Source organism: Aedes albopictus, chromosome 3 (genome assembly GCF_035046485.1).
Source record: "Aedes albopictus strain Foshan chromosome 3, AalbF5, whole genome shotgun sequence".
In the NCBI taxonomy this organism is placed as follows: domain Eukaryota; kingdom Metazoa; phylum Arthropoda; class Insecta; order Diptera; family Culicidae; genus Aedes; species Aedes albopictus.
This window is the reverse complement of record NC_085138.1, coordinates 186897108-186924427: the sequence shown is the minus strand read 5'-3', so window position 1 is coordinate 186924427 and position 27320 is coordinate 186897108. Positions and strand designations below refer to the sequence as shown.

The window sequence follows — 27320 nt, the reverse complement described above, 5'->3', positions numbered from 1 at the left end:
CGGCTAAGTGGACCACTTTTGGAGAGGTTTTGCAAACCGCATTAACAGTAGCAATAAAACCGTTTTAAAACCTAGTAAAAAAATTTCCCATTCTCGATTGTTTTTGTTTTTTTTTCAACAATAACTATGACAGCTCAAGATGCAGAGAAGCTTCTTCGATGGCACGTAAAGTTCAGGACGATACATCATTAGAAGCGGCAATTTCAAAGTACTATTTTAGTTGTTATTGTGTTGATAGGCTTATGCGCATTCAATTTTACCGTGAATATCGGGGTGGCAGAATCACAAAATTTATGCGCTTCAAAAATAGTGAATATTATCATCTTGGAATGAAATAAATCAATTTGTCAATTTACTAAAACTATCTCGAATCACAAGAAAACTCAGCAGAGAGAGTTTATTTATGTGAGCATGTTATGGAAATGGTGGCAAACTATCAATTCATTGCTAATTTGACCAAAATTAACCATTTTCCATTCACAATAGCTAATTTTTCAATATGGCGACAACCATAATCAGCGAAAATAAAACGAAAGCAAATTTACTTTTATGATGACCGCAATAAACCTAGAAATATCGTAGTTCTGCTTTTCCACCAACAGATGTCGTTACTAATCGAACGGATCGCCATCTGTTGAGAGTTTTAACAGTTTTATTGTGGTAATAATGATTGCCAGAAGGTTTACAAATCGGAAAGTTTTGTTTACTCTTAAAATCTGTCTTTATGGATATCTGCAAGTATACTATAAAACATTTTATCAATGGTTTTCATAAAAGCAGTCATAAAACTGCGAGTTTTAATTATTGCTGTAATAAAACCCCAATAAAAATCAAACAAAACCAATCAGCAAAGAAATTGTTACTTGGGAAGTACATGCTGGTAGGTGGGACTGAGCGAGATAGGACAAACCTTGGCAGCGATGTTACGATAGACGTGGATGTTTTCGAGGTGATAGAAGCCGTGAAATACAAAGGCGCATCATCAGTGGAAGTCGATCCTACTACGGGCTCCAGAAGAAACTGCGGTCAAAACAGATTCACCCCCGCACCGAATGTACCATGTACAAGATGCTAATAGGACCGGTGGTTCTCTACGGACACGAGACATGGACGATGCTCGAGGAGGACCTGCAAGCACTCGGAGTTTTCGAGCGACGCGTGCTAAGGACGATCTTCGGCGGCGTGCAGGAGAACGGTGTGTGGAGGAGAAGGATGAACCACGAACTGACTGCACTTTACGGTGAACCCAACATCCTGAATGTGGCTAAAGCTGGACGAATACGATGGACAGGGCATGTTGCAAGAATGCCGAACAACAACCCTGCAAAGTTGGTGTTTGCTAACCATCCGGTTGGTACAAGAAGGCGTGGAGCGCAGAGAGCACGATGGGCGGACCAGGTGGAGCGTGATCTGGCGAGTGTTGGGCGTGACCGACGTTGGAGAGCTGCAGTTGCAAATCGAGTATTATGGCGGCAAATTGTTGGTTCAGTGTTATAATAAATTTGATGTTGAACTAAATAAATGAAATGAAACGTACGTCGTTGCAAATTTTGCAAAATCAAACTCTGATTTCTTCAGGATTAGCGGTAGGATGTATGAGGTCGAAACACGTATCTGTGAAAGGATGCAAATTCTTAGTGGAATTAAAAAAAACAGTACTTAACCCGACTTTCTTTTTAGTTACAGGTATTTCGCTACCACTTCCAGGTTTATCATCATCATCATGTTATCAAAGTTTCTGTTTGATTTCAATTCCTTCTCAGGGTTGGGCTCATTGTTTGCCAAACCGAAATTGAACAGCTGGAGCAATCAATGATGAGAATACTGACCGAAACAGAAAAAAACAATCCAATTTCATCGCTGAGTCGAGGGTCAGAAACCTTCTAACATTTTTCCAGACTCACTGATCGCGTGGAATTCCATCTTTTATCTTCAACGCAGGTGCCAACAAACCACCACCACCGAGATTTTTCTCCCACGTTCTTCATCCAAAGGGCGCTCCACCACATTCCACCAGGTTCACTATAGCACAGGACGTTAGCAATTTCAAGCCAGCAGCAGCGAGCGAGCATGCTAGTGACTTATAGTTATCCGCTCGGAACGGGTGAATAATCACCTCGGTTATAACAATCAGTGCCCATTTACTGCTTGTAATTGGATCTTTATGCTATCAGGCACCATTTATTTAATATTCAGTAGCTGGAACTCGGATCGTCGTCGTCGGCGACGGCCCATGGACTTCCTGACCAGAAACTACCAAACCCGTCCATCCTGACAGGAATCTTCAAAGCGAGAGAGGGGCCACAGCAGCGCGATAACTCAATTATGGCCCTGGGCCACCGGATCGACGTACCAACGCTGACTCGGCTGCACAAAATTGATCACATTATTATTCTTGACTGAAGTCTGCACGTTTGCGCTAGCCAGGGCGGATCTTCCAAAGTTCCAAAGTCCGTGTTCCGAGGAAGATCGTCTTCGCGGTCAGTGGCGGCAGTGCTGGGTTGTTATCCTTCCTTCGGGGTGTATTCTGTTAGACATGGGCTGGGCAGTGCAACTCACAACTTGTGGACGATTAATAATACTTATCGGCAATTTATTGTGGCTATGATTATCTACTGGCAGGCGCAGGGCTTCTTCTAGAGCTGATGATGCTGCTGCTGCTTCTGTTCCAGTGGATTTGGTATTGAATTAAAGAAGGAACCTTCCCTCCTATCACCAACGTGTCAGGCGCAAGGCTATCGTGCAAGGTGACCATTATCTTCCTCTTCCACCCGGAGTCTAGGCACAGGGCGAATGCATTCAAATTGAATTAATGATCTGTTTGGTTATAGAACGGAACCGAGTAGAACGGAGATTCTTGGTTTGCTCGGTGGGCAGAACTGGTTGTTATTTATATCTGCAGATTGCCAATGTCGGTTGGGACTTAATCTATACGTGTCGTACCGATTTGTATCGTTTGATGCAGGGGTTCTACAGTTTTATTAGAAATATTGCAGAAGGTTTCATCAACCAAGACATTTGTCATCGCTTCTTAATTAACTTACAAATATGTATCATCAACGTAGTAATAAAAGATCTTACCTGAAACGAAAATAATAAGAAAAGAAATATAAGTTGTTGAAAATTGCCAAAAGAAATGGATGGAAACATCATTGCTTTGTAGAGATAATCAGACCATATTTTACATTTCTAGTCAACATCGAGGGGCCCTTCTAAACATATCTGTATTTTTCTAAGCTCATCTGCTAATCTCGCGAATATATGCCCGGTATATTGTATCGAGCACTAGCGCAAGTACCTTTCTCGTACACCAAAGTGTACTGAAAGACTACATATATATTCACTCAAAAAACAATTTTCTATATAAGCCTCAGAGGGTCAAGTCACATATACCACTCAACTCAGTTTGACAAATTGAGATGATGTCTGTGTACAAAAAAAAGTCACTCACTTCTAAGGCACTCACTATGGGAAAATTTTTCGGATTTTAGAACGAATCGAACCGAAACTTTACCGTATTATTTGATATTGAAATGGTCCAAATCGGGCAGGGCGTTCCGAAGTTATGGCCATTTTAGTGATCTGGACCAGCACCGGCGGAACTGGCCAGATATGGCCGGGGTTCTGCTAAACCGAGCTAAGCGCCAAAAACTTTATTCCGAGATAATCAAGTTCAACCAGTCACAAATAAACAACAACTAAGATTATTTGAAACTTTTCCGCACACTTGTAACTTACAAGCCTTTATTAACCATCAGAGAAAAAGTATATATGTAAATTATTTGAAATCATTGATATAATCACATTTAATTTCTCAGTACTTTGCACTCAGTTCATTCTGGCTGAACAAAAACATTGGAATATGGTTTATAGTTCAGTGTGGCTGACTGTGTTTCTTTGTTTCAGAGAAAACCAGTCGGATTATGATAAAATCTTGTTTTTTCATCATCTATGAAGTTGAAATCGATATCACTCACAGTCCTTTACATCAATCAGAGAGGACGCGTATAGTATGGTAGCACAGAGGTCTCAAAATAGTTTGAAATATGAACGGCAGAAGCCCTCCCAGACCAGCCCTTCCCACCCATGTTTTGTTTTTTCATAGGCAGTGCATGTGCAGGTACAGAGCAAGAGTGATTATGTCAAATGATGTCCTTGCATGTCCTGAAGTCCTGAGATGTGAAAGTGGAGCAATTTGTGATTTGGAAAAATGGCCATCGAAACATAATTGGATCCTCCAACACCCATATTTCTAATTACGTGTTCAATTCTATCAAAGATTGTTACTATGAGTCGGTTAGAAGTTAGAAATCTGACGGTGATGAGGAGAACTTGAAATGTTCATCATCTGGGCCGAAACTGAAATATTTCGCTGATTCTATGGAATGGTTTATAGTTCACTCTGGTTGGATGCAATTTTATATTTAGTATGTTCTGCCACATAGAAATTTTGAATTTACTCCACGAAGAGCTGTCAGAATTACTGGATTTTAACATGCAAGGAAGATCATCTCATTTTTCATTCAATGGTTAAGAAAACTCAATTTTTCAAAAAATGGTCTTTAGTTTGGTTTAGCAGAGCCCCGACCATATAAAATTAAAATAAACCCTATCATGCAACATAACAAACTGCGCCGATTTTTGTAACCTTTATGAATGCTTGACAAATTTTGCGCGGAAATCAACACTGGAGAACAGAAATTACACGATGTTGGCCCATAACTCAAGATGGCTGATTGAAAACCAAAATAGTGACTATGTAATGGAGTTTTGGGCTCTAAAACCATGCATTGAGTATATTTGATACAGGGAAGATATCCGGAGCTCAAAATGGCGCAGAGAATATACAAGATGGCTGTACAAAATTCAAGATGGCGGCTGTTTAATGGTGTTTTAGGCTCTGAAACCATGCAGGGGTATATTTGGTATGGGGAAGATGTTCGAAGTCTAAAAATGGCGACCAGAATGTCCAAGGTGGCGACCTAAAATCCAATATGGCGGCTCCAGATTCAAGATGGCGGTCTAAAATCCATGATGGCGTCCAAAAATTTAAAATGGTAGACTGAAGTACCAGGCTGGACCAAAATTCAAGATGGAGATTTAGGTTCTAAAACTATGCAATATGAGTATATTTGGTATGGGGAGATTAACACAATGCGAGCCGCATATCCAAGATGGCAGTCCAAAATGACGATTGTTTAATGGAGTTTTAGTTTTTAAAACCATGCAATATTTGGTAAGAGAAAGATGCCTGGAGTCCTCAAGTGGAGACCAGAAATTTCAAGATGGCGGTTTCAAAAACAAGACGGTGGCTCAAAATTCAATATGGCGGCTGTTTTAAAGAAATTAAGGCTAAAAAGGCGATATGATTTCTGGTGGGTAGTCACTGTTTCTTCCAGTAGATCTAACTGAGCACCAACAGTCAACTGTTGGATGACTAGCGTAGAAATTCCGTTGAGTTGAATTCTCTGTTGCATGGTCTATGACTCAACGATAATATCGTCCCCTTAATGCTAGAACTAGGTAACTCGAAATTTGACGTTTTTGAGTTGAATATACCATTATGTCGAGCTTTTTGAGCTCTATAATATATCCAAAGACCAATGAAATACGATTATAAACGACGAAAATATTCACCATTTTCAAAACTAGGTATCTCAGTGTAGAATACAAGAACTGAGTGCTATAACTAGGTAACTAAAAAAATCATATCTAATTTGAACCGCACATGTTAAAAAACTTCAGACGCTTGGATTTGGAAATGTTACTAGCCATTATTTTGTTAGTAGATTGAAAATCTACTACTGTTTCTCATTTTAGGCTTAAAAACTTGAAATATTTTACTTGTATTGATTTAGCTGTAACTGTGATTGATCGTAGACGATTATTTTATGAACATTTTGAGGTGTCATGTGGTGATATAGAAGGCATCCTAGCAAATTCAGTAATTACACGTTATTTTCAATATGTGAACTCTTTTAAATTTGCATACAGCAACAAGAAAACTGAAAAGAATGATATCAATAGTGGTAAAAACTAGGTATCTCAGAACATCTCCTCCATTTTTTTTTTGTTGCATTTTGAGTGCTATAACTAGGTAACTCGACCATTTTTCAACCATTTATTATTTTTATCAAAGGTTTAAACCAAAACAGTTCAAAAATTTTCGTTGTAGCTGAAAGAGTAGAAGCTGAGTAAGCAATCAATGCTAAAAAATAATTATTTTAAAGGCTCCATACCTTTGGAACAACTGCATGAAAAATTGTGAAATTTTCAAAGTCGTTTTTCTCGAAACTATGATTTTCGAGTTACCTAGTTCTAGCATTAAGGGGACGATATAATACTATATACACTGGAACCTCTTTTTATGGCATAAAATGTGAGTGTTAGGGTGGCCCACACTTATATGAAAAACAAAAATTTCGAAAAATACCAAGTCTTACCTCCTAAATCAGTTGTTTTGGACTCCCAGAAGCTACGTTCAAAATTTGAGCAAAATCGGTTGAGCCTAAGGGGGCGCTCAAAACGCTTGAAGTTTGTATGGGAAAACTTGGCCAAATGTATGCAGAAATTTTAAGTTTTCGAATTTTGCCGCTAGGTGGCGCTGTAAGCGTTCAATAATCAAACCCTTTGGTATTATTGTAGGTGACTATATGCCAGAGAACTTTGTCGAAGACCGCGAAGTGATCCGACGGCTGTGAAAAAAGTTATACCCTAGCCAAAGTGAGGCAAAGTATTGAGATTTTATTATTGATATTATTCCTTTACATGTATTGGAAAAATAAAAATAAAGTTTATCCTCACTTTTCCTAGGGTATAACTTTTTTTACAGACGTTGGATTACCTTGCGGTCTTGGACAAAGTTGTTTGGCATATACACCTACAATAATACCAAAGGGTTGGATTATTGAACGCTTACAGCGCCACCTAGCGGCAAAATTCGAAAACTTAAAATTTCTGCATACATTTGGCCAAGTTTTCCCATACAAACTTCAAGCGTTTTGAGCGCCCCCTTAGGCTCAACCGATTTTGCTCAAATTTTGAACGTAGCTTCTGGGAGTCCAAAACAACTGATTTAGGAGGTAAGACTTGGTATTTTTCGAAATTTTTGTTTTTCATATAAGTGTGGGCCACCTTAGTGAGTGTGCATAAATTAAGTCAGCATTTTGAACGAACGAACTTATTTCTAGAGAAAAGGTTCATGTTCTGTTGGTTTGAGATGAGGCCAAGAAGGTTTCGTAAGGACTTTAGGGGAAACTAGAAGGCGAAGGTTCCAGCTCCAGGAATATTCATTAGTATTTTGGAGAATGGAGGCCCTGGGCAATTTAAAAGGGCTAAAAATGGTTTCAAGGCGTTTCAAGTGCGCTGCAGAGGTGATTTTAGAGGGCTTCAAGAGGGTTTAAAATTTGATTTAGAATGATTGAAGCTCTGTCAGAGGCGTTTCAAGAGGTTTAAGGGGCGTTTCAAAGGAGTTTAGGGAGCACCATGGCCGTACCTGAAACCCTTCTGAGAAACCCCTGAAACGCTTCTGAGAACCTCCCTTGAACCCGCTAGTGCCCCTGAAACCCTCAGGGGCTCAATGTGACGCCCCTAAGACACCCTCAAGCATCCTTGAAACCCCCTGAGCAGGAATGCCATTTATACAGATTTATCTGTATTATTCAGATGTTTGAGCATCTATACAGATTACATTTATATCCCTTTCGGAACGGAGCGCAAAAAAGTAAAATATCCATACAAATTGCTCAACTTTGGCTCTCCAGCATGGATGCCAGATGATTTTTTGAAAAATCTGTATCACTTTTTTCAAAAATCTGTATCCCATACAAACTTTGGGGGAAAAATCTGTATGCCATACAAAAGTAAAATGGCCCCTCCCTCTCAGAAATCTGTATTTCATATATAGCAAAATCTGTACGGATGCTCAAAAATCTGTATGATACAGATAAATCTGTATATATGGCATCCCTGCTCTCCAGACTACTTGAATTTCCCAAAAAAGCATCAATTGTTTGTTCTCATTTGAAAGAACTACTTTTTATCTTTCGATTTCTAGATTTGATTACCGAAATAAATTGGAAATAAAAAAATGCACTAAATAAAACTTTTTCATGTTCTACGGTTTTTGCTCACTTTTTATTTACTTTGTTGTGGTAAATTTCACAAGCAACGTAAACAAAAGTTTGTTTTGCACACATAGAAGTACAAGTAATGGCTGAATTATTGAAACAGTTTACATCACTTAAAACAAAGTCTAAGCAGATGAAAAAATATGAAAACTGATAATGTTCCACAACACATTCGTTACGAAAGGGATATGAAATACAGATTTTTAATTTGTATAGGGTACATAGGGTGGGGCGGGGCAAGATGGGTCGCGGGGCAAGATGGGTCAGTGCCATTTTCAGGCGCATTACTTATGTTTTGATTATGTTAATAATTTTGTTAGATGACCAGCATGAATATACAAAAGTTTAGGGCATTGATTGAAAAATTATTCACTCTCATTGTAAATAAAAAATAAAATAGTTTTTAGCCGTTTTTCTTATGCGATACATTCCATATAATCTCTATATAAACAGCCGCGGGGCAAGATGAGTCACCTTCAATTTAGAACGTATTTTTGGAGCATTCAAAAGATAATTATTTTTAATTACAAGACTATCTCATAAATTACTTCAATCAAGCGGAATGAACGCTCAAAATTATAACATTAAAATTATGATATTTTTTTAGTGAAAACATCGATTTTCAAGTCGCCTTAGGACCACTCAAATCGTAAAGTTTTTTATATTCCAAATAAATTTATAAAATGTTTACTAGTAGCTCTTGTTTACTCAGTATTGATATGGAGCATATATGAATGCGGAACAAATCTTATATTTTGACGTTTTCGTTGAGAAAATGTGAATTACTTAAAAGGTGGCCCATCTTGCCCCGCACTTTTTTCACGGTACAAAATCGATCACTTTTTAAAACTGCTTGTTTAACATCATATTTTGTATTTATTGAACTTTTTATCGACTTTTAGCATAGCTAACTAGTGTATTAAAGAGTTGGGGAGGAATTCAAACCAGTACGATTTGTACTTACGAAGTTACGGTGATCCATTCTTAGTTGACCCATCTTGCCCCGCCCTACCCTATTGTTCACCCGAATTGTGTATGGGATACAGATTTTTGAACGAGTGATACAGAAAATCATCTGACATCCCTGCCCCAGCTCTGCTGAAGTCCCCCCATATTCTGACCGCTGTCAGTCATTAGGCAGGAACTCTCTTGACAAAAGGAGGAACACAATAAGAACCGTGTTTATTGGCAAGTTGTGGAGAGATGAAATCGATTGGCTTGACATCCTAGGATCCGATGAAGGATGTTAAACGAAAGGATATGTAAAACAAGTTGAACTATTTAGTTCAATTCCACGAATCCCATGAATTCATTCATTTAACCCAATAGGGCAATAGAGCCTAGCAGTGCTAGCCTGGAATTTGAATTCTTTTTACTAAAGTAAAATGTAGGTAAAATCAACGATTTGCCAAGGATTTTAGAAAGGTCTGTCAAAAGGTATTGTCAATAATTGGATACAGACACCCACCAACATTTCCAGCATCACTTTCGTGCTCGAAAAGGGCCAAACATGGCCCAAGTATGGTTCAAAATGGATTTGGATCGTATTAACACTGGAAGCTCCATTAAGGTAATGAGTCGTAACTGTTTAAATAAATTTTTTAAATGGAGTTCAAAGCTACAAAGACCTTCTTAATGATCAAATAGTCTTGTAGAGGTTTCGAGAACCGTCATAATATTATACCATTTATTTGTGTTTTACGATGGTTCCAAAAGCTCTCCTAATCTATTTGACTAAAACATTTTTTAAGGGTTAAATAGGGCGAGTGGCTATAGCCTAGAAAATTAAAAGCGGGTCATACGGAATTTGAGAGGACCTTCAAAGGAGTCTCAGGCAGGGGGTCATAAACATTTCAAGGCATTTCAAGTCATTTCAGAGAGTTTTAGGAAGTTTCAGAGGCTTTTAAGAGAGCTTCACGGCCTTCAGATGAACTTCGCGGAGGCTTCACGTACAGGGGATGGCCAAAATGTTTGGGATAGGCAACTTTTTTTTCTCCCACAAAAAAAGTTGAACATGCTATAACTTTTCATAGAGCGCATCAAAAAATCTCAAATTTTTACTGTTTGTCAACCTATTATATGTGCATCATTGGTACAAATTTGGGCTCGATTGATTAATATTTCGCAAAGTTAGAACCGTTCGGGTAAAACACCTTTTTTTAGACAACTCATTTTTGAGCTGTCATATCTCGGAAGCCAGTGAACCGAATTGAATGAAATTTTGAACGTACACTAACAATATGTAAATGCTTCACAAACTATTAAAACATAGGTACTTTTTAAACGTTGAAAAAAGTTATCATGGATTGACACTTTTTGGACTTTTCTCGAAAAAATGTAATTTTTTTACATCAATGTCAATAAATTTTAGTATTGATATACAAATATTTTCCACTTCTGTTCTCAAATTATCTCTAATCAGATATATTAGAGCCTATTTAGATTGAAGGAAGAACACATTTAATAATTTTTGTGTGATATTGTAAATTTGACTTATTTTCCTCTATATGGGTAAAAATTTCAACCCGATATAACTTAATTCGCCGTCAGAAAATATTACATTTTATAACGTCGTATTAAGTATCAATATATTGTTGATAAACGTTAAAAAAATCATTCAATTCGGTTCACTGGTTTCCGAGATATGACAGTTCAAAAAATGGTTGTCCGAAAAATAGGTAAAACACACGAACGGTTTTAACTTCGCAAAAAATTAATCAATCGAGCCCAAATTTGTACCAATGATGCACACATAATAGGTTGACAAACAGTCAAAATTTGAGATTTTTTGATGCACTCTATGAAAAGTTACAGCATGTTGAATTTTTTTGTGGGAGAAAAAAAGTTGCCTATCCCAAACATTTTGGCCAACCCCTGTAAGTTTTACAGTCATTTCAGTCAGTTCAGTAGGGTTTTAGGGGGTTTCAGAAGCTCTTCAATACATTTCAAGACGTTTCAGGGTGTTTCAGAGGGTTTCAGAGAATTTTTAGGGGCCTGAACGTACAGGCTCACTGGTCAGTTTCAAAGCATTTCCGAAGGTTATGAAGAAGCTCTCTAGCGAGTTTCGTGAGGCTTACAAGAGGATGTCAGAGGCGTTTCAAGACGGCTAAGATCGTTTGAGGGCATTTCAGGGCGTTTAAGAAGGATTCGGATGGGTTTTATAGAGCTGCCCTGACTTTCAGATCAGTTCCATGAGTTTTTGAGGATTTCAAAAGCGTTTCAAGGCATTTTAGGCTGTTTTAAAGGTATCAAATAGGCTGCACAGGCAATCATGTCAGCTTTATTGGAGTTTTAGGGAGACTTCAGAAAGGTTTTATAGCATTTCAATTCGTTTCAAGACGTTTCAGGGTACGTCAGAAGGTTTTAGATGAGTTTTGGGGGCTCCACAGCCTCTCAAGTCAGTACCAAGGAAGTGGACGAATAATATTCAAACTTTTCCGAAGACATAGTGTGTGTTCAATTGACAAATTGAGAGGTAAATTTGTGAAAAACATATCACTTGTTTTGGTTGGATTTGAACCTACGACTCCATATCGCTAGTCCGGCGCTTTCACCAACAAAGCCACAGAACAAGTTACGATTCTGTGAAATAGTAAGTCAAATTGGAGTCGAAGCTCCACCCTAACCTATTTTACAGAATCGTAACTTGTTCTGTGACATAGTCGGCTAAAGCGCCGAACTAGCGATACGTAGTGGTGAGTTCGAACCCCACCAAAAAGGAGTGGTAATTTGTTCACAAATTTAGCTTTCAATTTATCAATTTAACAAACACTATATCTTCGAAAAAAGTTTGAATTTTTTTTGTTTATTTCAAACATACCAACCGAAAGGTATAGCCGGTAAAGGGCAATAAAATTATCTGATCATGGATGTTTTAGGGGGGATTTCAGAGAAATATTCAAGCGTTTCAAAATGTTTGAGATAAGATTTAGGAGGTTGCAAGGGCTCTCAGCCCAGCTCCAAAGGAGTTTTTTGGCGGGTTTCAGAAGCGTTCCAAGGCATTGAAATGCGTTTCATGCCGTTTTTGGGCATTTCAGAGCGTTTCAGAAGGTTTCAGGATAGGTTTAACCTGTTGGAGCTGGAGGAGTCATATATGTTCGACGTCATCGGTAGCAGCGATGAAACAAAGGGTAAAAAGGGGCTTAACAGGCTCTCAATGTTTATTTACCAGTGGTTTAAGAGAGAATTCAAAAGCGTTTCAAGGCGTTTCAGATCGTTTCAGATGGCTCCAGTGAGCTGCATAGGCTCTCAGAAGAGTTCTATAGGGCTTTCAGAAGTTTCAAAGGCGTATCAAGATGTTTCAGGGCATTTTATGGTTTCAAGATGTTAAGTCTACGCTTGTAGATCCGTTGACCTTTATTCAAATAGACATTGACCACTTGACAGCACATAGTTGCATGAGTCTGTGCAAGCATGAGTTTCACTCTACACACAAGAAAGCTGTTAGTGAAACTTAAATAGTCAGATTGGATTCGGATTAGATTTTGATGGGATTTATTTTTTTTTAATTTTTAAAAAATATTTTTTCTTCTTCTTGGGACCCACACTTTACTCCCTTGTTCATATTTTGTGAGTTTGTTGGGAGTGGGGTTCGATCCTAGGGCACCGTGCTTTAACCATCAAACCAGTTCCGCTCGAGATTTGGATTTGGATTTTTCATATTGATTTTCAAGTTTTATTCAAAATAGTGAAGATTAGATGTACCGTCGTGCGGGGCTACTTTTGAAATGCGGGGCTACTTTGGACACTTTTGAATATGGATTTTTTGAATTCAAAATATGGTTCAAATCTGTTTGATGTCTTAGGAACTATTATAAAGCAATAGTTTTCCCTTCATTTGGTTAAAATTATTTTTCAAACAGACCGTTTATTGCTTGTCAGGACGCGAAAAAACATCGAATAAACCAATATAATATACATAACGTATCAGAACATTTGGTCTGTAGGCATTGTTTCTACAGTTCATAAATTTCAAAGGGTTGATCAATTCATTCAAAATGTATCAACGTAGCATATACAATCGAATATTTGTATCGTTATACGTTATAAATGACCGTTTCGCCCAAATAAAGGATTGATGGTTCCTTTTTTTCAGGCAATCTATATAGCAATATCACGCTGCTCATAATACCAAAGGTAGCACAGAACCATCTTAAAACGCATATTTTTATTGAAATTATGTATGATACAGTATACTACAGTACTGGTACAATGTTGTTTTCCAAATAACCCTGGAATTTGAAATGCAGTTTTGTTATAGATAAAAATGTCCAAAGTAGCCCCCATCCGGTTCTATATGAGATGTGTCCGATTGGTGTATGAACAACTTTTTTGTTTATTGATGGATTTAGCTCAAATTTTGCATACATCCTACATACATACTCTTAATTATTGTGTATAAAAATTGCGGAAATTCATTCACTAGTCTGGGAGTTATAATGTCATGAAGTTGAAAAACCATGAAAAAGTGTATAAAGAAGCCCCGCACGACGGTATGTAGTTCAGTTTTGTATTACTAGCTTCTTGAAATTTGGTTTTAGTGTGGCTTTGGATAAACTTTTGATTTGGTTTGGATACATGGATGTTGAAAGTTTTGACTTCCTGAATTGGGAATTTATACATATAATGATGGATTCTCAAAGTGATTATACAAATTGGGAACCACTGCACTTCACTGAACAATCGTCAGTTCGACAGAGCACAAGTTTTGAATCGCCTATAGTCAGAGAGATTACACGTCCAGAACCAGAACGAACATCTAAGGCCGTGTCGATCGATTAAGTGAATAAAATATCGATGGCATTCGGATGGCGATTGGTTGTAAATAAATGGGCAAACGGGGATGACACCTGGTAGTAGCAGCCTATCCCCATTATCGAATGCACGCAGGAATGCGGTTGCATCTAAGCGTAAGTGTAATTTATCGCGGCAAATGCTACCTGCGTAGGAATTGATTATTATGAGCTGGGCGTATCGGAGGCCGATACTTAGACGATACCCAGGACGAGCTGCTGGAAATTCGCATGGGGCGTTGCTTTCCCATGACTTTGTTTCCCTGTCGTCGCGTCGTCGGCCGGTCGTTGAAATGGAAAATCCTGACTGCGCGCGCACAGAGAGATGAGCGCATAAAAATAGCAAGTGGTCGGAATGTGAAAGACTTTGCCATCTCTGAATCGATTAGCCGGGGTCGCTGCTGCTGCTGAATGGCGACAACAACAGGAGGGAGCAAGTTTCCTATTGAGTAGATAAAAAATGATGGGCTGTGGGTTTCACTTCAACTAGCTGTCGATGGTTAAAACAAGTTAATTTAATTACCAATGGGCATTCGACGAGATTGTATGGCGGGCAATCGGAGGGGCAATCGTGCCTCGAGAGCAGTTGCAGCACAAAATCACGATGTTTATGAGAATTTTTAAATTATCGGTGCACCTTGCTCGCATGTTGGTGGGACGGTCGGCGGTAGGTGGAGGCGCTTCTACGGCCGGGATCATTGATTCAACGATCATCGTCTCGACGACTGTGAAGAGCAATCTTGAGGATCATTGTTCGATTGTGTACTTGATAAGAGGTCTCTCCACGGATGAACGACTGGGAAGTGGTCCTCTTGGCTCTGTGCTAGCTAACCGGCTCTCTCTCGATGTGTGGAAGGGCAATCGAAGCCAGTGGAAACCGAGCTGAATTATTTCAACTAGCTTTGCACACTGGCACTGGCTCCGTCGGAGATTGGTTATTAACTTGTTCACTGTGTTTTGTGGCGAACACAAGTGTCTTGACAGTCTAGTGTCATCATCGATCATGCCAGCTTCAATGGAGGGAAAGGTGAAAAGTGCTTTAGTTTTTTATTGGTTTTCGGTGAGTGAGTCACCAGATAGCATCTTCAAAAACTTGTGGCTTGTGGGTAAAGTCGGTGTTACCTGCGCCTCATCGAGATGCAATACATCGGTGCCCCCACTTAGGCATACACCAGTGTGTGCCACACCCGGCCCCAGCAGGGGGATTAAAGAAACGAGCCGAAAGTAAATATCAACACTGACGAAATGATGAGTTGCAGAAATTGAAGACTTCCTTAGCGAATTAAGCTGCTAAAACAAACTGCTAACTATTAACTAGTACCTAACACTATACCATCTAGCCCTAAGAAAGTGAATTAACCCAAATTGAATTGCCCTTAGTCGTATGATTACCAGTGAATTCAAATAACTCCAATTTGTACTTTAGCGCATAGAAAAATAAGGTGAGTTCGAATGAGATCTGGTGAACATAATCTAGTCACAAAATTGAAATCATTACTAAACTACTAGGTGCACAGGAGCAGAAGGTAGCTTGATACCCTAACAAGCCTCGGATGCAAAGCAGCATTAGCCAAATCCGAGGTAAGAATACAGTTCATGAGAAAGACCATAATTAGCATACATAGAAATACTCCAATGCCAATATAGATCCAGGGGTTCCCAGATCAATCGAGACGGAGCATAATTGTTTGAAAGTAGATTGCAGCTAGATCACTAAAAGTAAGTTTTTTGCGTCTAAATTTATATTTGTCATTAGTAAAAATTGCCTATTGTAGGAATTTTATAATTTACTTCAACAATTGAATAAATTCATCGAATTTGGACCTAGCTGCCGCCGGTTTTTACGCAACAATTTTTAAAATTCTTTTATAATGTCGAGAAGGTCGACCGATTCCAAAACTAGAGGAGTGGGAGCATCAATCCCCGAACCCGTTGGCGAAACTAAGATCGCAGGAAATGCGGCAACCAATGCAGGTAGTTCCGGAAACCAGGTAAATGTCGACGACTCCAATACCAATCCGTCTCAAGAATCTGGGATACCCGTTCAAAATCTTGTTAACGTTGGTCAAGTTTGTGCCGGTATACTAAGCAATGTCAGAAGAAATCCGTTACGCGAAGTTCATCGGAACTTGGACCACCGGTGTCAGCTATGCGGAAGGCGGGATAACGAAGATATGGTGCAATGCGACGGGTGCGATCGTTGGTTTCATTTCGCGTGCGTCCATGTCACGGGAGAAATCGCCAACGTTAGCTGGGTGTGCCCAATCTGCAAAGCATCGTCGTTCATTGTTCCACCCACGAACACCGTCCGTCCAGCTGAGCAGCAGGGGCAAAAGGCATCTAACAACCCGTCGATCCGATCGAAGAGCAAAGCTAGTTCCCGAAGCGAAGCAAGAAGACTAAAGGAGCTCGAGATGCAGAAGCTACAAGATGAGTTCGAGTTGGAGAAGCGCTTCCTTGAGCGGAAGTATAAGCTTCTGCAGGAATACGGTAGCGAAACGTCGTCTGTTACTGAGGACACCGAGGAGAATAAGCTGTCAAAAATCGAAGAGTGGCTAGCCGAAACGGAACGCCATGGTGAAGCTGAAGATTCGGGATTAGCAGCTGAAGCGGCAAACGAGCAAACTCCGAACCGTTCGGGCCAGCTCGAGGAGCACCAAGCTCTACACGTGCAGCGAAACTCTAATTCAGTACTTCTCCAAACCAACCAACACGGTCGAAATTCTTCAGATGGTCTACACCTGCAACCAATGTATCAATGCCAGTCTTCCGCTCCCCTACAGCACAGTATTCGCAATCGTCCTGCACAAAAGGTACGCTATTCGGATAGCGCACAACGACAGCTCCAAGATTCACGAACGCAGAATGAACGCTATCAATTCGAACGTAACCTGGTGCAGTCAACCTGCTTCCCGGACCGGAGGGCGGGATCTTCTACGTTACCAGGAACTTATATTGGTCAACATCCTAGAGAACCCCAACGGAGTGGACTACGTCCGCATGACCTTAACAGGACAACATTCTTGCCTACTCTGAACCGCGGGACTCTCAACGAATTCGCTCCAGGACAAGGATCAACACCGATACGGTCAACCCAGCCCGAACACTACGCGCCAGCACTCCAGGACGAGACCATTTGTATTCTAAATCGAAGCCAAATTGCAGCCCGCCAGGCGGTTTCTAGGGATCTACCAGATTTCGACGGAGCGTTAGAGGATTGGCCATTATTCTTTGCTATGTTCAATTCGTCTACCCAGATGTGTGGCTTTACGAACGAGGAGAATATGTTACGCTTGCGAAAATGTCTTAAAGGTAAAGCACTGGAAGCGGTTAAGTGTGAGTTGCTGCATCCGTCCAACGTAGCCGACATTTTGTCCACCTTGAGGATGTTGTACGGGCGTCCAGAGGCAATTATTCAATCAATCATTAGGAAGATCAGACACTTGCCCCCACCGAACACGGAAAAGCTTGAAACGTTAGTTAATTTCGCATTGACGGTGAAGAATATGGTCGCAACAATCCGAGCCTGTGAAGTTGACGACTATATCTTCAATTCATCCCTGCGCTACGAGTTAGTGGAACGTCTACCTTCGTCGCTTAAGCTGGACTGGGCGAGGTTTGCTAGAAATTATGCCGATCCCAACCTGGGGGACTTCAGTGCTTGGCTATACACCATAGCGGAGGACGCAAGCACGGTGATAGCCACGTCAGTTTCGGATCAGCGAAGCCGAGGTATCAAAAAAGACGGGTTTCTGAACTTCCATTCCGAATCTGAATCGAACAACGAGAAACCGATGGAACTACCCGGAAACCCGATTTCGCCGAAAGACCCTGCCAAGGAACAGTGTCTAGTGTGTAAGGGAGACTGCACAGCTATAGCAAAGTGTAGTAGGTTTGAAGAGCTAGGCTATGACTCGAAATGGGCAGTAGTGAAAGAGTGCAGACTCTGCAGAAAGTGTCTGCGAAAACACAACGGGTCATGCAAACAACAACGTAAATGTGATAAGAATGGATGCACGTTGTTACATCATCCGTTACTCCACAAACCGGGAATCCAAAACCCCGCAACTTCGGCTCCAATCCTTACAGCTTCAGCGTTGGAACAAACCCAATCGGAACCTAGCTGCAATGTTCACCAAGGACAAGCCACTGTTTTGTTCCGCATAGTTCCGGTCGTGCTGTATGGCCCAAAGAAAATAGTTCGCACATACGCCTTTATCGATGATGGCTCTGAGCTCACTCTTCTTGAACAAAGTCTCGCCGATGAGCTCGGAATCGATGGGCCAAGAAAATCACTGTGTCTGAAGTGGACTGGAGGTACCCGTAAGGTCGAAAATGAATCCAAGCAAGTGAATGTACAGATCTCTGGAGTCAACTCCCCAACAAAGTTCGATCTCTCGGAAATAAACACGCTATCATCCCTTCAGATTCGCCCACAGAGCTTGCCGCTCCCTGATCTTCAGAGAAAGTTTCCGTATCTAACTGGCTTGCCACTTGAGGAATACCACAATGTCAGCCCACGACTGTTGATTGGTCTAGACTACGCTAGTCTTGGGCAAACCGTCAAGAGCCGAGAAGGAAAATGGAACGAACCGATTGCAGTCAAGACCCGTTTGGGATGGATGATCTACGGCAACTGTGGAGGAAAAGCGGATAGTGTTGGGTTTATGAACTACCACAGTGTCCAGAAATGTGAGTGCAATCGAGAGTTTGACGAAAATCTACACAAAGCGATGAAGTCCTACTTTACGTTAGATAGTATGGGAATCGTCGAGCCAAATAAGATTCTACTGTCTCATGAGGATCAACGCGCGCAAACACTACTAGAAACACTCACTCGTCCGATGAACAACCGATACGAGTCTGGTCTACTCTGGAAATACGACCATGTCCGACTTCCGGATAGTAAGACGATGGCTTTGAGGAGATGGGAATGTCTCGAAAATCGAATGAAAAAGGATCCAACGCTTGCTGAAGCACTCAAACAGAAAATCGAGGAACACACCAACAAAGGCTACATACGGAAACTAACGCCAGCGGAGCTTCGGGAACAACACGAACGAATTTGGTACCTTCCCATTTTCGTGGTAGCAAACCCGAATAAGCCGGGAAAGATACGCCTAGTGTGGGATGCAGCAGCAACGGCTCACGGCGTTTCCTTGAATTCGGTTCTGTTGAAAGGACCCGATCAGCTGTCATCACTGCTATCCATACTGATACGTTTTCGTGAGTTTCGGGTAGCGGTTTGCGGTGACATTAAGGAGATGTTCCACCAGGTACAAATGCGGAACGAAGATCAGCACTGCCAGCGGTTCCTTTGGCAGAATAATAGCGAAACTGAACCCAGTACCTACGTTGTACAAGTGATGACCTTCGGAGCTTGCTGTTCCCCAAGCACAGCCCAACACGTCAAAAACAGCAATGCAAAGCGTTTTGAACAGGACAGCCCCAAAGCAGCCGATGCCATTATCAAAGGGCACTACGTGGACGACATGCTCGTGAGCACAGAAACAGAAGAGGAAGCAGTAGAACTAGCACAAGAGGTGAAGAACATTCACATGCATGGCGGATTCCAAATGCGTAACTGGATCTCAAACTCCGCTACGGTTCAGGCTACGCTGAACGAGGATAAGGCAGAGGAGAAAAATTTGAACATTGGTGAAGAATCCACAACGGAAAAGGTGCTTGGAATGTGGTGGAACACGACATCCGATCGCTTCACCTACAAAATTTCCTCCCGATTTGACGAGGAACTTCTCTCCGGCAAGCGACGTCCAACAAAACGTGAGGTACTACGGACACTCATGATGGTCTTCGATCCTCTAGGATTCATCGCGCACCTTTTGATGTTCCTCAAGGTGCTTCTGCAAGAGATCTGGCGGACGCCAGTTGGCTGGGATGATCCCATCGAAGATGTTCAGTTTCACAAGTGGCTTACATGGTTAGCATTGTTTCCAAGCATGGGAGTAGTCGAAATTCCTCGATGCTACCGCTCATTAACGTCGGTGGAAGCTTATGCGGAGATGCACACGTTCGTGGATGCCAGCGAGAGCGGATTCGCAGCGGTAGTTTATCTTCGGTACGAGGAGAAAGAGGTGATCGAATGTGCACTGGTGGGAGCAAAAACCAGAGTGGCTCCACTGAAGTTCTTATCCATTCCACGGTCTGAACTACAAGCGGCCCTTCTTGGCGCTCGTTTGGCGAAGACGATCTTGGCATCCCTATCTACCAAAATCAGTAAGCGATACTTCTGGACGGATTCGAAGGACGTACTTTGTTGGCTAAGATCAGACCACCGCCGATACAGCCAGTTTGTGGCCTTTCGGGTCAGTGAAGTGCTCGACTCAACAGATGTTACTGAATGGCGATGGATTCCCACGAAGCAGAACGTGGCCGATGAGGGAACAAAATGGGCACGGGCACCTGATCTCTCCGCCGACAGCCGCTGGTTCCGAGGACCGGACTTTCTCTGGTCGGGCAAACACGACTGGCCCATATCTCCGAGCTTTCAAAACGTTACAAATGAAGAGCTTCGGCCCCATCTGCTAATGCACGAAAAATCCAAGGAGCCAGTAATCATTCCGCAAAACTACTCCAAGTGGACACCACTACTTCGAACAACAGCATACGTATTTCGCTATTTCGATAACCTTCGACGGAGCACGAAAAAGGAAGAACGCGCCGAAGGAGCATTATCCCGTCAAGAATTGACAAAGGCAGAGAACTATTTGTTCCGACTGGCACAAACCGATGAATATGCGGAAGAAATCACCAGACTGTCCGTTAAACGTAACGACGATCGAGAACTAAGACGAATCAATAGAAGTAACCCGCTTTTTCGTAGTGCCTTCATCGATGAAAACGAAGTAGTTCGAGTACATGGTAGAACCAGAGCGTGCGAATTCATCGATCGAGATGCAGCTGAGCCTATCATTCTACCTCGTTGCCACCACGTGACAAGACTGCTGATTCTAGACACTCATGAGCGATTCAACCACCAGAACCACGCCACTATCATCAACGAAATCCTACAGCGATACCGCATTCCTCGGCTAAAGGTAACCTACCACAAGATCCGACAGGACTGTCAATACTGCAAAATTCTGCTAGCCAAACCTAAACCACCGATGATGGCGGACCTTCCCATATCCCGTGTAGCAGCCTTTAGTCGTCCGTTCACCTACATGGGGGTCGACTACTTTGGCCCGATGTCGGTTTCAGTGGGACGCCGCATTGAGAAACGCTGGGGTGTTCTCGCCACATGCCTGACTACTCGCGCAATTCACTTACAGATCGCGCACACATTGACAACCGACTCATGCGTCATGGCAATAAGGAGCATCATGGCTAGAAGAGGAGTGCCAGCTGTAATCTACAGTGATCGGGGTACAAATTTCAAGGCTGCCAGTAAAGAACTTAAAGCAGCCTTAGAGCTGCTTGACCATGAAATGCTTGCAAAAGAGTTTACGTCAACTCGTACACAGTGGACCTTTATCCCGCCACTATCCCCGCATATGGGAGGAGCGTGGGAGCGCCTTATCCGTTCCGTTAAGCAGAATCTGGCTGTGCTTCAACCTTGTAGACTACCTACCGATGAGGTGCTGCAAAACGCGATTGTAGAAATCGAGAACATCGTAAATTCTCGACCATTGACAGACATACCAATGGACCACGATGATTCACCGGTACTTACTCCCAACCACTTCCTCTTGGGATCATCGAACGGGCTAAGGTCTTGGGTCCCTTTCGACGACAACCCAATACTACTAAAAAACTGTTACAAACAATCCCAGAAAATAGCAGACAAGTTTTGGAGGCAATGGATAAGAGATTATTTGCCTAACATCACCAGAAGAACGAAATGGTTTTCTCCTGTAAAGCAAATTACCGTTGGAGATATTGTCATGATAGTCGACCCTAAGTTTTCGCGTAACTGTTGGCCTAAGGGTAGAGTCATCGCTACACATACAGCTCCAGACGGCCAAGTTAGACATGCCACCGTCCAAACGTCATCCGGAGGAATCTACGAACGTTCGGCTGTATCACTTGCAGTACTCGATGTAGGCGTACAGACCAATGCTTCATCCGAGGATCCTCCGCGCATTCCGGGGGGGAGTGTTACCTGCGCCTCATCGAGATGCAATACATCGGTGCCCCCACTTAGGCATACACCAGTGTGTGCCACACCCGGCCCCAGCAGGGGGATTAAAGAAACGAGCCGAAAGTAAATATCAACACTGACGAAATGATGAGTTGCAGAAATTGAAGACTTCCTTAGCGAATTAAGCTGCTAAAACAAACTGCTAACTATTAACTAGTACCTAACACTATACCATCTAGCCCTAAGAAAGTGAATTAACCCAAATTGAATTGCCCTTAGTCGTATGATTACCAGTGAATTCAAATAACTCCAATTTGTACTTTAGCGCATAGAAAAATAAGGTGAGTTCGAATGAGATCTGGTGAACATAATCTAGTCACAAAATTGAAATCATTACTAAACTACTAGGTGCACAGGAGCAGAAGGTAGCTTGATACCCTAACAAGCCTCGGATGCAAAGCAGCATTAGCCAAATCCGAGGTAAGAATACAGTTCATGAGAAAGACCATAATTAGCATACATAGAAATACTCCAATGCCAATATAGATCCAGGGGTTCCCAGATCAATCGAGACGGAGCATAATTGTTTGAAAGTAGATTGCAGCTAGATCACTAAAAGTAAGTTTTTTGCGTCTAAATTTATATTTGTCATTAGTAAAAATTGCCTATTGTAGGAATTTCATAATTTACTTCAACAATTGAATAAATTCATCGAATTTGGACCTAGCTGCCGCCGGTTTTTACGCAACAGTCGGATAACAGAGCTAATACATATCTGTATATCTTTTGTGGAAGAAAAACTTAGCTTTTTTGTTATAAATTAATATGGAAATTGTGTTTAGAGGAGAATTGCTGCAGAACGTTTGATAAGTCGATAAGGAGAACGTCCAACATATCTCTGGTCCTCACAAGTTCCTCCTTCATGCTTCCACGGGGTCAAACGATGACAAAGACCTCCAGCTAAGAATTATGTGCTTAACTGGTAGTGCAGCCTGGGCACTGTTGTCCTTCTGATTTCAGCTAGATTGAGGAGGTAGGAGCGTCTGTTCACCATGAAGGTGCGGCTCAAACAGCGTCTGTTCAGGCATCCAGCAAGTAAGACATGCTGCATCACGCCCAGTTAGATCCAAGGTGGTAGCCTCATCAGCGTGGTCGTCCCAATGTTGGTTGGGACGCTAAACAGAACTGGCACGATGGCCCTCCGGCAAGACAGGAGTATTGGCGTAGGTTCAATAAGCCACCCGTAAAAATCTCCATTGCGAATGACATAGGAGAAAATACGACTCGATACAATCAAAGTCAAAGACCCATACGACGAGTTCTTCAACTACAGCATCATCAACGTGCACTGCCTACACGAAGACAGACCCGATGACGATAAAGAATCGTTATAAAGCGCAGTTAGAGCAAACATACGATGGTTGCTCGCCGCGTGGCGTGAAAATCATTGTCCGCGTCATGAACGCGCAGGTATGAAGGAAGGAAATGTACATCAACCGGTAATCGGATGAAACAGCCTGCACGCCGTATCGAATGGTAACGGCCAGCAATGCGTAAACTTTGCAGCCTCCCGTGGTGTGGTAGTCCGAAGCACTTTCTTCCCCCGCAAAGATATCCACAAAGCCACCTGGAGATCACACGACCATCACACAGAAAACCAAATCGAAGACGTTGTAATCAAACGATAAATTCTTCTCGGATATAACCAATGTCCGCACATACCGCAGTTCGAATGTAAATTTGGATCACTACCTAGTCGCTGTATGCATGCGTTCAAAACTTTCGACGGTTATTACCTCGCGTCGAAGTCGAACATCGAGCAACTGCGTAACGTAGAAGTGGCTCAAGACTACGCGCAGCAGCTAACAGTGGCACTACCAACGGAAGAGCAGCTTGGCGCAGCTACACTAGAAGACGGCTGGAGGGACATCCGATCCGCCATAGGTAGTGCCTCGGCTACAGCACTAGGCTTCGCGACTCCGAATCAAAGAAACGACTGGTACGATGGCGAATGTAAACAGTTGAAACGAGAAGAATGCAGCATGTACGAGAATAATGCAACACTGATACGTACGAGAAATCTTCCAGGGTTTCCTCAATGTATTCCTTCAGGACTTCCTCCAGGCATTCCTCCAAAGATTCGTCCAGAAATTGCTTCCGGCATTCTTCCAAGAATTCCACTTGGAATTCCTACAGAAATTTATCCAGTAATCTTCAAGGGATATTTTCCAAAGACTCCTACAGGAATCTCTCCAGGAATTACTTCGGGGATTCCTCCAAAAATCCTCCAGGATTTCTCCTAGGCATTCTTCCAGGGAATTTTCCATGCATTCTTCCAGGGATTCCTCCTTGAATTCTTGCAGAGATTCCTCCAGGAATTGCTTTAGGGGCTCCTTCAGGAGTTTTTTCTGGGATTATTTCAGGAATCCTTCCTGGGGTCCTTCTAGTAATTCATGTAGGCATTCCTCCAAGGCAATTAATAACTGTGGAAATGCTCAAACAACACTAAGGTAAAACGAGGCAGGACAAGTCCCAGTGGGGACGTAGAGACAGAAATAAGAAGAAGAATAAGAGAAATCCTCTAGGAATACTGCTAAAGATTCTTCAAGGAACTTCTTCAGGGATTTCTCCACAAATTTCTCCAAGGATTCTCCCTGGGATTCCTTCAGAAATTCCTTCGAATAATTCTGCAGGAATTCCACCAAAAATTTCTCTTAAAATTCCTCCACAAAATTATCTAGAAAATCTTCTGAGGATTTTTTTCAGAAATTCTTCCAGAAAATTATCCAGTAATATTTTCAGGAATTTTTCAGAGATTCCTTCAGGCATTTCTCGAGGAATTTCTCCTGAGATTCCTTCATGAATTGCTTCAGAATTTTTTCCAGGGATATCTCCTCGAATTTCTCCAGGGATTTTCCCAGGGATTCCTCCAGAAGTTTCTCTAAGAATTCTTCCAGCAAATCATCTGAGGGTTTTCGTCAGAAATTCTTCCAGGAAATTGTCCAGGAATACATTTAACGATTTTTCAGGGATTCCACTAGTGATTTCACCAGGGATTTCTTCAAAAAAAAAAATCTAGGAAGATTCCCTCAGCGATTTCTTCAGAAATATCTTCAATTTCTCCAGGAATTCCTCCAGAAATTCCACTAGGAATTCCTCCAGTATTTTCCTAAGGGATTTTTCCAGAAATAGAAAAATATTAGAAATCTCCCAGAACTCCTCCAGAGATGCTTCTAGAAATGTATTCAGAAATTATTTCAAGTATTCCTCAAGAAATTGCTCCAGGAATTTCATCATGGCTTCCTCCTGCGAGTCCGAATCTACGAGTTCCTCCAGGCATTCCTCCAGGATTTTATCCAGAAATTTCTCCACAAATTTCTTCAAGGATTCCCCCAGGGATTCTTTCAGGAATTCCTCCAGAAATTCCGATTGAAATTCCTCCAGGAATTTCGCAAAGGATTTTTTTCAGAAATAGAAAAATAACAGAAATAGCAATAGAAATCTCCCAGGATTCCTCTGGAGATTCCTCTAGAAATTCATCCAGTAATTCTTTCAAGAATTCCTCTAGAGGTTCCTCCAACAATTTCCACTGGAATACCTCTAAAAATTCCTCCAGGATTTTATCCAGGAATTTCTCCAGGAACTTTTCCAGGAATTCTTTCAGAAAATACCTCAGAAATTTCTTCAGGAATTCTTTCAGGAATTGCTTCTGGGCGTCCTTCAGAAACTATGTCAGCAATTCCTCCAGGAATTTCTTCGGGGGATCCTCTAGGAATTTCTTCAGAGATTCTCCCAGGAAACTCTCCAGGAATACTATCAGGCATTTTCAGGAATTCCTGCAGAGATTCGTCCAGTAATTGCTTCAGGGATTCTTCCAGGGATTTCTCCACGAATTTCTCCAGAGGTATACCCAGAGATTTTTCCAGGGAATCCTCTAGAAATTTCTCCAAGAGTTCTTCCAGGAATTCCTCCTGGAATTTCTCCAGAGATTTTTTTTTTCAAAAAATTCCTTAGCAATTGCTTCCAGAATTCCTCTGGAGATTTCTGAATCCAGGATTTTTTTTCCGGAGATTGTTCCAAGAATTTATCCAAGAAATTTCTTAAAGAATCCTTGCTGGGACTCATCCAAGAATTCTTCCAGGAACTACGCCAGGAATTTGTTTAGAAGTTTCTCCAGGCATCCCTCCAGGATGCTTTCTAAAGATTTTCCCAAAAATTGCTCCAGGGATTCCTCCAGCAATTCCTGCAGAGATTTCTCCATGAATTCCTCTAAGGATTCCTTCTGAAATTACTCTAAAATATCCTCAAGAGATATTTTCTGAATTCTCTTCTAGGGAGTCCTCTCAGAATTCCTCCAGGAATTTCTCCAGAATTTTCTCCAAGGATTCCGGCAGAAATTTATCTAGGATTTCCACATGAGATGATTTCAGATATTTCTCTAGGTATTCCTCGCATAATTTATACAAAAAATCCTCCAGGTAGACTTTCACAAATTCTTCCAAGTATTCCTCCGGACATTCCTGTAAAAAATGCCCAGGGATTCATCCAGGTATTTCTTTAGGGATTTATTCAGGAATTCTTCCAGGGATTGCTCCAGGAGTTCCTCAAATGTTTCCTTCAGAAATTCCTCTCAGGTTCTCTTCAAAAATTCATTCAGGTGTTCCTTTGGAAAATTTATTAATCGTTCAATCATCTTTTCAGGGATGTATCCAAGTACTTCTCCAGGATCACCGGATGATATTTTTAAATTATTTCAAGAATTTCTGGATGAATTCCTCCAGCGAATAGCATTGGAAGATAATTTTAAAAGAACTCATACAGGAACTAGGAAATTCTACGTTAGTCCTCAAAAGAGTTCGTAATTTAGTGTAGAATTAGAATAAATTAAAATACACAATAATAAAAACTAAAAAAAAGTTCGTAATTTCCAAAAGAGCTCAGCTATAATTTCTTATGAACGTTTTGTAGACATTATCAAAACTAAAAATAAATCAGAGCAAAATAAGGCACGAGTGAATAAAAATCCTTAATTTTCCAGAAATTGGCCACTGCTACTAGCACCACGTTGATTTATGTAGATCAGACGAGCTTTTTAATGTATTCTACAAAATACAACAGCGTGACTGATGAAGTGTTAAATAATGCTTTTAAAATACAATTTCATCGTATTGAATTTACTATATTGACGACGACTGTTTTGAAGATTTTCGAATAGTTTTGGCGTTTCAGTCTTTTCGGGGTCAAAAACAACTAAATGTTTTTTTCTTCCAACGTTTCGATCCTTATTGGATCTTCCTC

The 27320-nt window shown here is 41.4% G+C and overlaps 2 protein-coding genes across 6 annotated transcripts in view; one reads left to right on the top strand and one right to left on the bottom strand.

The window, feature by feature from the left end:
• LOC109429174 (serine proteinase stubble) overlaps positions 1-27320 on the bottom strand; it is a 555654-nt gene that overhangs the window by 262954 nt on the left and 265380 nt on the right. The window lies entirely within an intron of this gene.
• LOC134290489 (uncharacterized) lies at positions 13630-22651 on the top strand. The gene is made up of 3 exons (XM_062857642.1): positions 13630-15502; positions 15569-22363; positions 22431-22651. Exon 2 carries the CDS (start codon positions 15793-15795, stop codon positions 22147-22149), a length of 6357 nt encoding a protein of 2118 aa, XP_062713626.1. The 5' UTR covers positions 13630-15502; positions 15569-15792; the 3' UTR covers positions 22150-22363; positions 22431-22651.